At 45.2% G+C, this 10,942-nt stretch overlaps 1 protein-coding gene across 1 annotated transcript; it reads left to right on the top strand.

Moving 5' to 3' along the window:
* Nucleotides 1-259: 259 nt before the first annotated feature.
* On the top strand, nucleotides 260-2,215 carry CRCT1 (cysteine rich C-terminal 1). Its single transcript, XM_014739989.3, has 2 exons — nucleotides 260-363; nucleotides 1,492-2,215. The coding sequence occupies exon 2, from the start codon at nucleotides 1,514-1,516 to the stop codon at nucleotides 1,862-1,864; it is 351 nt and encodes a 116-aa protein (XP_014595475.1). The 5' UTR covers nucleotides 260-363; nucleotides 1,492-1,513; the 3' UTR covers nucleotides 1,865-2,215.
* The last annotated feature ends 8,727 nt before the right edge of the window (nucleotides 2,216-10,942 follow it).

Raw genomic sequence — 10,942 nt, 5'->3', positions numbered from 1 at the left:
CCAAGAAAGGGTCCCAGACCTCTCCTCAGTTGAGCCTCATGGCTTCTCTTAAAGCACACATAGCCTTCCCGGTTATGAGCAGTGTCCTGTTTGGAAAGTAAACATGCCACAGCTATGCTGGCACCTCTGTGAAGTGGCTTGAATACCCACGTGCACCACCTACGGTACTTCCTGAGTGATGAATGTCTCTGGGATGTGAGTGTCAGGTGAGCATGTCTATTGGGAAACGGGCCCCTCCCAAGAGCCAGGGCCTGTGGAATCTTATAAAAGGTTCTCTGGCTGGACATTGCTCAGTCCACTACCTAGAAGGTGGCCTGTTCCAGTTGGAGAACTGAGTGAGTCTTCCAGTGGAGCCAGAGTCTGGTAAGTCTCCAAGCGGGGCCTGGTGGAGGAGGTTGGGAAGAGTGGAAGGCAGAGAGGAGAAGCCAGAAGATAGCTAGCAGGTAGATGTGGAAGGAGAAAAGCCCTGGAAAGAGCCGTAAGCTTCAAGTGAGCCAGCCTCTCATGGTCCCAGTGAGGACCTGGAGGCCAGACTGGGGGTGGGAGTGACTTTTAGATGATTTCACAGCAATTCTGTAGCAGAGATGTGACTAGAACCCAGGTCTTTTGGCTCTCTGGACTGGGATGTATTTCCATCAGCTGGATCACTCTCCTTTTCCTTGTGGCTGTGGTGAATGAGAGGCAGAGGCAGGAAAAAACGACCAGCGCTTTGTGAATTCTTTAGATCCAGGCAGCAAGGATGCATCTGTGATTTGGCTCTTCTCTAACTGATGGCGAAGCCTCTCACTTGCCAGCGCAGTATCAGCCAATGCTCCGTGGCTATTCATAGGGTTTTCATGGCCGATTTTTTCAGAAGTGGGCAACCAGGTCCTTCTTCCTAATTTGTCTTAGTCTGGAAGCTCCGCTGAAACCTGTCCACCATGGGTGACCCTGTTAGTGTTTGACATATTGGTGGCATAGCTTTCAGCATCACAGCAACATGCAGCTGCTACAGTATAACTGACAGATGGGTGACATGGTTCCCTCACCAGGAAACCAACCTGGGCCCCTCAGCTAGAGCATCTAACCTTAACCACTAGGCCACCAATACAGTGCTAACTATGTGAATATCACTTGAAGATTGTGAGGTCGCAGTGAAATGGGGAAGGGGAAAAGAGCCAAGCAAAGATTTTGGACTGACTGGATCATACAGATAAATTGCCACAACGTTGTCTTTATTTTCCATTGTGGAGAACCTGGGTGGTCCTTATTCTAGTCAGAGAAAGTAGAAGACAATTGATTCCTTGCATAGACCGTTTCCTGCTCTATGCATGTTTAACTCACTGCAAACACTGGTTTGGGGTTTCTTCCTTTGCGTTCCTTCTTTCTTGGTGCTTCCTTTCCCTGGCACCAGGCCAGGCTCACTTGCTCACAAGGCCAAATCTCAAAAGCCCTGAGTTCATTGTTGGAAAGAAAAGTCTGCTCCCGTGTGAAAAGCTGCTTTTCTTCCAGGTTCGCCGTGACGACCTCCGAGATGTCCTCCCAGCAGAGCGCAGGGGCCTCCAGAGGCTTTTCCAAGGGGTCTTCTCAGGGCCCCACTCCGTGTCCCGCCCCTGCACCCGCCGCCTCGTCCTCCTGCTGCGGCTCCTGCGGCGACTCCGGCTGCTGCGGCGGTGACTCGGGCTGCTGCGGCGGTGACTCGGGCTGCTGCGGCGACTCAGGTTGCTGCGGCGACTCAGGTTGCTGCGGCTCCAGCACCAGCTGCTGCTGCTTCCCCAGGAGGCGCCGCCGGCAGCGCAGGACCTGCTGCAGCTGCTGCGGGGGTGGCAGCCAGCGATCCCAGGGCTCCAGCAACACCCAGACCGGCTGCTGCGGTGGCTGCTGAGGGGCCCGTGGCCCCGAAGAGCTGCGCGAAAGCCACCTGCCCAGCCCGAGAGAGCCGGGCCTGCTGCTCCCTGCTGTCTCTGCCTCCTGCAGGGGGGGGCAAAGTTTGCCTTCATAAAGCTAACTGCACTTGGATATTCAGGAACCCACCCTGTTCTCAGCCCCATAAAACTCCCTGACCCTCATGTGATTTTCCTCCCTGGGAACCTGAGAGCCATGGGTGGGACATTGGACTCCACGGGTCCATTGGACCCTACTGTGTGCAGGGGCTTGTGCACAGTAGGTGTTCAATCAATGCCTACTGATTTAATTGTTCCTTAAGACATATCATAATAAAGCTTCTACCTCTGCCTTTCCTGTTTTTTCTTTCATTTGTGTATTTTTATCGTGTTCTGTTACCCCATCCACCACCTGTCACTCAGCCCTGGCTTGACACATTTGTAAAAGCCAGAAAACTAAAATTCATGCCTGAACAACAGTGGCTTTCTAGTACTTAATTATGGCAGCAGAAATCATATGTGGAGCCAGGCAGTGTTCTAAGGACTTGACGTAACATGCATCATCTCATTTAATTCTCACAATGACTCAGTGAGGTAGGTGCTGTTATCCTCATTTTACAGAAGAGAAACTGAGGAAAAGCAACTTACTCAAAGTCACCCAGCTGGTGCATGATGGAGAGGATTGGATGCCTGGCTCCTGGGCTTATGCTCCTAACTGCTCTGCTTGGTCCCCAAACCCTTCCAGAGCCTCACCCTCCTACCCAGGCCTAGCAGCTGTGTGGCAAAGGTTTGGATCTGCAACTCTTGGGGGCTTTGGAGCCGGGCCATCTGAACATTTCTTTGCTGCAGAGGATCACTGACCCACTGCTTTGCTTGATGAGTGAGGAAACCTTTTCAAGCTGAACCTTCCAGGAGACTGAGAAGCTCCCTCTGCAGGCCTCATCCATGCAGCTGAGGTCTGACCAGGAGCCATGGGCTTCTAGGACTCTGTGGGGTGCGGTGGCATGCCATGCTCAGAGACTTGGGAAGGTCGTTCTCTGGAGGTGGTTGTGATGGGGGTGGTGGGGTCATCCTGAAGAGGTCTGAACCCCAAGCCTGTGAGCATAGACCTTACTTACTCCTTTCAGTAAACAGGAAACCAGGAGAAGACCGTCCACTGCAGTGGTATCTGCTGGTTCAAGACAGAAGAGACAATTATAACGGTGATCGTAATAGTAACAATAGCTACCACTTGTTGGGCACTTATTTATTCCAGGCACAAGGCTAGCACTTTACATATATTATCTCATTTAATCCTCACAATAATCTCAAAATATAGACTTTTATTTTCCCATTTCTTAAATGTGAGGAAACGGGTTCAGAGAGTTTCAGTGACTTGGCCAAAGTCGCACAGCTAGTTTATGCCCAAGGCCTCCAGACGACAAATGAGGGAGATGAGATTCAAACTGGGGTCTGCTGGACTCCAAAATCCATGGTCTCAGACTCAGTGTCATATTCAACTGCCTTAGAAATCACCACCCCCCAGGGGAAGGGACACTCGGGCCTCTGTGGACACACCCAGGCTCTGAGAAAATTACAGCTTGGCTTCCTGGCTGCTGCTTCATCAATGACCCAGTGACTGGGAAGCTCTGTCATGGCATCCACTCAGCAAGAGGTATTGGCTGAGAGGTGAGGTCAGAAATGCTCCATTGACTCATCCAGGATGTTCAAGGCCGAGGCCAAATGACCCCTGTCAGGGAGGCTCTGAAGGGCAGCCCTGCTCTGGGTGGGCGGGGCCATCACTTCCAGCTCTGAGATTCTGCGATTCCCAGTGGGAGGTGATTTGTGGAAACTGTTTACAAATAGATGGCATTACCTGTGGACATGCCTCTCTTATACCAGTGCCGTGTGTGGAAGCAACAAGCCCCTGGACCTCGTGGAGGGATGAGGCGGGAAGGGAGAACTGCCTGACAGAAAACAGAGAGATTGGAGAGCCAGCCTGGTGGGGGGTGAACCTCAAGCAGGAGGTTGAGGAAAGAAAGGCGATGACTCACTGAGAGACACGTGAATCCAAATGGGAGTAGACACCTTGTACATGAGGCACATTGATATCCATCCAATGGCTGACAATGGATGGTGGTACTGCCAGGCTCATGGATCCCCAACTGCCAGCAGGCCACTGGAGGGGGAATTTGAAGAGTGAGAGATCTGGGCATTCTAAGAATAGTTTTACTACAGAAACCTAGAAAGATACTTTGGATGAGGCTCATGGCCTCACAGCCTTTCTGATTTCCAGTAGCAGGTAAAGCTGTCTGTGTGGCACAGGCATTCTTTCTGAGGTGGCAGCAGTCACTCCTTGGAATGCTGGGCCTGAGGGGAACTTGGCAACACGAGGGTCTACTCAAAGATCCTTAACCAGTACACTGTAACAGGCAGAATCGGGTTTCTTATTATCTTTGTATAATAAGACACTATTGTTAATAAGACAGTGACGATATTGTTGAATTTTTTTTGTTCTTCATGGCTCCAGTTTCAACTTACATTATGATATTACAGTGGTAATAATAACAGTTGATAGTTATATAGAATTTAGCAGTTTATAAGGTGTTTTTGCATATCTCTTTCACAATTCACAATCTCTTATTCACAATAAGATAAGTATTATCATCTCTGTTTAACAGATCAGGAGAGGCTCTGAGAGTTTAAGTGACCCACCTGAGATTATCCAGCTAACAAGTGAGAATTTCTGATTGAACCAGGCCTTCTAATGCCTTCCAAGAGAGCCAAGAGCCACCTCTTCTTAATCTGTACACTGAGATAATTGAATGTTACCCAATTAATTCCTTAGGGACAGTGCTGTATTCATCACTGCATCCCTGGCATCTAAACTTGTGCCAGGAACAAATTAGAGGTCAATAAATAAATGAATGTTTATTGGTGCGTCACATGTAAAGTATGGTGCTAAACCATTCTAGGAGCTGCACGAAAGTATTTGCTGACCTCAAGGAGTTTATAGTCTGATTTGAGAAATATGAATAATCATATGGGTATGAATGATAACATCACATACAAGAAATAACATTTTATACAGATAAATAAATACAATACATACAAATACATACAAACACAAGAAACGTCACAAGCAGAACATGGCATAGACAGTGGTTATAGTGATTCAACTGAATTTAGTTGAGGATTTGTTACAAGACTTCAAATGAGGGCTAGTTAACATGGATTGGGTTAGTCACAAGATTTCGTGGGGGAAGGGATCTGAGCTGGGTCTGAAGGATGCAGACACTTTGGAGAGGCAGAGATTAATTCGTTTATGCGTTTATTTAACTTCATCAGACACTGTTGGTGGTGCTGGGACAGAACAAGGAATGAGACCAAGATCCTACGTGCATGAACCTCAACTTCTGAGATGGAAGCAGACATGAAAGTGAGCAAGAAAGTAGAGAAGAGTGCTGTGATGAAAATAAAGAAGATAGAAGTATAGACATGAACTGAAGGTATATGAGGATTTTAGGTGGGGGCCAGGAAAGGCCTCTCTGAGGAGGCGCTATTTGAGCAGAAAAAGTGGGAACCATTGCACAGAGCAGGAAAGCACATGGGTATGAGGATACTGCCTTGCTGGCAGCCTGAGGCTACAGATGTTTAAGGGGTGCTCACAGTTACGTTGACCCCATTAGAGACTTTCATCACCAGGGAAGTCGCTTGGAAGTCCAGCTGCTTGGCACACAGATTTGATAGTGAGACCAGTCGTGTATTATGAGCTGGGCATTATTTTGCTGAATCCTCGCAACTCTCCCACAAGATAGGTCTTTTTCGCACATTTTTTAAAACAAGAAAACAGACAGAGCTGTCAGATAGCCATCCTGAGGTTGCACAACTTGTAATTGGCAGAACAGGGTTTTGAACTGGATGTGTCTGACTCCAAAACCAATGTTCTGAACATTGAGCTATTGCATTTCTGGGAAGGAGAGGAGTAGTTTCAAGCTGGGACAGAGGGAGGAGACAAGAGATCCAAGAGGAGGCAGTGGTGTAGAAAAGATCACAAGGACCCATCCTTAGACAGGGAGAGATGAGACCAGATCATGGATGGTTCTGAGTACTAAATCAAGGAGTTGAAACTGCATTGGCTTTGTGAAATGTGATGGTAGGAAAGTAGTCTTGAAAGAAATACTTTAGAAAGATAGAGGTTGATCTACATAACACTTGCAGTACCCTCTGGCATGACCCTAAGTTGATTAGGCAGCAATGATTAGGATGCTTTAGAGGAAGAAGTGAATGGAGAGAACACAGTATTTCACTGTGAGAAGGTGCAACATCCCAGGTTTGAAATGAGGATCTGAACTCAGTACATGGCTGCGGGTGAGGAATGGAAATGACAGATATGAAAAGCCTTGCCCAGAAGGAAGAAGAATAGGCAGAACTGGATGATGTATTGGGACTGAGGAAGAGGAAGTAACGAGTGTGCCTCTGAGGCTCTGTGCCTGGTGACTGGGAAATGATGATACCATTGACAAACAGAGAAGTCAGGGGAAAAAACTAGTGTGGGGAGGAAGAGGGTAAGTTTGGTCCAGGACATGTTGAGTTTGAAGTACTAGCAAGACATGATCATGAGGCAGGATGTGGGGCTGGAACTCTACCCACAGTATCCCTGAAAATTGAACTAAATACACAGTAAGTCATACAAAGGTGAAGTCACCTTTGGGAATGGATGTGGTCCCACCTAGGCAGTGAAAGTTATTGAGAGAACAGACCTGGTTTCTGTTGTTCATTGTAGTAACCTCGGTGTAAAGAACAGAGACTGGGACATTGAAGACACCCAATAAATATATGTTGGATGAATGAATGAACGAATAAATGAATGGATGTGCAAAACAGAAAGTCAAGAGGTGAATTGAGGGGGAAATTGGGCTGTTAGGAGGAAGTTGAGTTCTAAGTGAACAGAAGAAAGGTGATGAAGTCAGAGAAATTATTCAGGGATTTGGGCTAGACAATTCATAAGCCTGTTTTGGGGTCTCAGATTCTAGAAATCTAGGTGGAGGAGAACCAGGATGGTGCAGAATTGCAGAAGTTAAAGAAAGTCATCCAAATCAGGTTAGTCACACAGGATCTTCCTTCCCATTGCATGATCTATCTTGGTCTCTTTAAACCATTGAACAGTTGTGGTAAGAGATTCCACCTGGCAGGATAGCAGTTTCATCTTAACTGGGTGGAGCAAGTTGAACAGGAAAACTGGCATTCATAGTGAATAAGGAAAACATCCTCTCTTCTGTGAATGACGCTGCAGCAGATCAGAATGATTTGGCCCTGATAAATCTGTCAGCTTGCCTCTGGATGTGTCCACCCGAGAAAAGCAAGTATCTCCTCTTCTCTTACAGACATTGCATCAGGGCAACATCTATGGCTTCTAACGTATCTCATTTAATAATGTTTCTCATTCTTAAGAATATATTAGTTCTATTGCCAACAATGTAGCTATATCAGCTCTGCACTTTTGGAAAATTAATTTGTAGTCTTCAAAAGCCACTTTTCTATGCCTATGAAATGAGACTACATGTATCTGAAAGTCAGGGATTAACATCCTTCCTCTATCTCCCCCATTCAGTGACTTCCTATTCATCTATAGTGGCAATCTTTCATTTATTAAAAATCTATTGATAGTGTACTATATGCTAGGTAGTGTATGATACAAGGAAGTAACTCTTCTCCCGTAGTGTAGTGGGAGAGAGTCAAGTGTCATAATATAGTGTAATGTGGTAAATGCTTAAAGTCAGCACAGGAAGTCAACACCACAGAGAGGGGACTGCTCATCCAGCTGAGGGACTGGAAAAAGGTACTTTTTTAATTTAGTCCTGAAGGATGCATAGGAGTTGGTCAGGCTGAGAAGATAGGAAAAAATATTTAAATTAAACAGTCTTAGTGCAGAGGCTGGAGAGGTGTGCATGTGTTTTGCAGCAAACAATTTTGCATGGCTGGAGCTCAAGGAAGCCAGGGCAGGTGAGTTACACAGCTGGTCAGGGAACAGATAAGATAGGACCTTGTAAAGCTCCCTTCAGCTCTTGCAACTTTATCCTGGAGGTATGATGAACCATGACATTTTGGGGGCTCATTAGTTCTCTCTCCTATATTTTCAATTATGCTAAAGCTACCTTAGCTTTAAACGGGGGCATTAACCTCATCTCTAGCTATCATGCTCCCTTACCTTCTTTTCTTGATGTCTTCCCCAAATTCCAAAGAGTGCCATTCATTGTGTTATCTCATTTAAGTCTTCCTCAATCCCATTGAGTAATGCTTATCCCACCAACCGTTATGCTAGATGATCTCACTCCAGGGTCACCAAGCCCTCTCGAGCTCTGCGTGCAGCGATCGTTCTTCAGTCCCCAGGATCCTAGCCCTTTGTGCAGCACGGCCCACTGGTGATGACTTTCTGCCCCTCCCTTTGTGATACTGCGTTTCCCTCAGGATTGTCTAATCCTTTGGGCTTTTAAAAAATCATTTATTCTCTGTTATTCTCTCTCCTAACTCTACTTCTAAATCTGTGCATTATGCCCGAGGTTCATCCCATAGCTGTCTGTCTTTCTCTTTCTGCAGAGAAATCTCATTCATTCACTCACTCCTCCCATTTTTATTGAGGACCTAATACATGCTTGGCTCTTGGTTAGGATTTTAGATGGAAAGATGCAATCTGAGTAATTCCTTTACATGGATGTGGCCCAACTCTCTGTCTCCAGCCATGACATTTCCTGCAAATTACGGGTTAAAAGTCTCTGATCCTCATGGAATAATTTCACTTGGGTATCTCAGAAGCATCTCAAAGTAAACATAACTGTCTCTCAACTAGTTATTCTCCTTCAGATTTCTCTCTTTCAGATGGTGGGGCCACTGTTACTATCCATGTCGGAAACTGCAGAGAAATCTTTGACTCTTTCCTTTCCCTTGATTTTGTATCTAACCAGTCACCAAGCTGTATTCATTTTTCCTTCCCAGTAACTCTCCCTTTTCCCATTTTCTTTTTATCTCTACCACACTGTCTCTGGCAATATTACTTATTAGAAAACTTTAAAGTCTTTAAAATTTATTTACATACTAAATAAAATATCCTTCATTTAAAAGATAAAATCTTACAATCCTCAACAAGAAAGTGAGCATGAAGTTTGGAGTAAAGGATCCAGGCAAGGCACTTATCACGTGGTGCCACAGGGAGCCAGAGTTGGAAATCTCAATCCATGCCTATGTGCCGTGGGAACAAGCTGGCTGTAGTGGAGTCAGACCTCTATCTCATGTAAGTGTGGGGTCAGACCTCTATCCCATGTAAGTGTGGGGTCAGACCTCTGTCCCATGTAACTGTGGGGTCAGACCTCTATCCCATGTAACTGTGGGGTCAGACCTCTGTCCCAGGTCAGTGTGGGGTCAGATCTCTACCTCATGTAACTGTGGGGTCAGACCTCTATCCCATGTAGTTGTAGGGTCAGACTTCTATCTCGTAACTGTGGGGTCAGACCTCTGTCCCAGGTCAGTGTGGGGTCAGACCTCTACCTCATGTAACTGTGGGGTCAGATCTCTATCTCATGTATCTGTGGGGTCAGACCTCTGTCCCAGGTCAGTGTCGGGGCTGACCTCTATCCTTTATCTGATAGGCAGCTCTTTACACTTACAAACCTTAAAGCACTTGAACCTAAATGGCCATATTTTTGACTTACATTTTCTTGTTGTCCAATATTATAACTCCATCCTAACTTCTACTGCTTTATACTGTCAAAGCTTGTTTATTTATTAATTTTTTTGCTGAGTTAGAATCACCCTGAGCCAACATCCACTGCCAGTGTTCCTCTTTTTGTCTTTTTCTGCTTGAGGAAGATTAGCCCTGAGCTAACATCTGTGCCAATCTTCCTCTACTTTGTATGTGGCATGCCCCCACAGCTTGGCTGATGAGTGGAGTAGGTCAGCACCAGGATCTGAACCCGCAAACCCAGGCTGCTGAAGTGGAGCATGTGGCACTTTAACCACTTGGCCATGGGTTGGCCCCCAAAGCTTGTTTATTTTTATCCATGTTTTCATCTTTTTCCCTCTCATCATTGCCTACCTCAGGTAATTCTTTTCTTCTGGATTCAATTTCCTTCTTCCTGAAGTAAATACTTTGGTAGTTCTTTTAGCCATTATCTGTTAGTGGTAAAATCAATCTTCATCTGAAAATAGCTTAATTTGGTCATGACCCTTAAACAATATTTTAGCCAGATGTAGAATTCCAGGTTGGCAAATATTATCTCGGATCACTTTGAAGATACTTGCCCACTACTTTCTGACACTGTTGGTTGAGAGAGGTGCTGCCAGCCTGATTTTCAGTTCTGTAGAGGTAGTCCTGTTTCATTTCTCTGGTACTTTTAACCATTTTCCCTTGAGATTTGTGTTTCTGAGGATTCATGACTTTCATTAATTCTTGAAAATTGAGAGCCAATATCTCTTCAAATATTTCCCCTCACTCATCCTTTCTTTCACCTCCTTCTGGACCTCTTATTAGATGCATGTAGGACGTAACATTCTCTATTCCAGAAACCACTACGTCCTAAATCATTTCAACAAATCTAACTTCCAGTTCATGATTTCTCTTTTCAGCTCTTTTTGATATGTCATTTACCACCTGTTGGTTTACTCCGATATCTGTACTCTCTTCCTTACACATTAACAAAACTCCTAATTTTTAGTCAGGTTCATGGCTTCCCAGAATAAATATCACAGGTTCTCTTGCACCTAAGCATGGCTGTGTGACTCGGTTCTGGGCAACTGGATGCCAGTAGAAGAGTCAGTCCCAGATGGCTGTGGAGCTGAAATGCCAGTGCTGAGTGGCCGCACTCTGGAATTTCATGTAAGAAACCAAAAATAATTTTATGTGAGAAACTCATAACTTATTAAGCTGCTATCTTTTTTGTCTTTTATTCTTAGCCAAATCTAATTTTAACCTACATCATTCTTTGATTAAATTTCAATGACTATATTTTTAATTTCTTATAGTTCTTTTGGTTATTTTTGTATAGTGTCTATACATTTTCTTATGTTTTAAATTTCTTATTTAATATTTTTAATAATATGAAACA

Source organism: Equus caballus, chromosome 5, assembly GCF_041296265.1.
Source record: "Equus caballus isolate H_3958 breed thoroughbred chromosome 5, TB-T2T, whole genome shotgun sequence".
Classification (NCBI taxonomy): Eukaryota; Metazoa; Chordata; class Mammalia; order Perissodactyla; family Equidae; genus Equus; species Equus caballus.
Note: the sequence above shows the minus strand (reverse complement) of the source record. Positions and strands in the feature narration are given on the sequence as shown.

What these genes read in the sequence shown, in the direction of transcription:
- CRCT1 (XM_014739989.3), top strand. Translation starts at nt 1,514, where the DNA reads ATGTCCTCCCAGCAGAGCGCAGGGGCCTCCAGAGGCTTTTCCAAGGGG.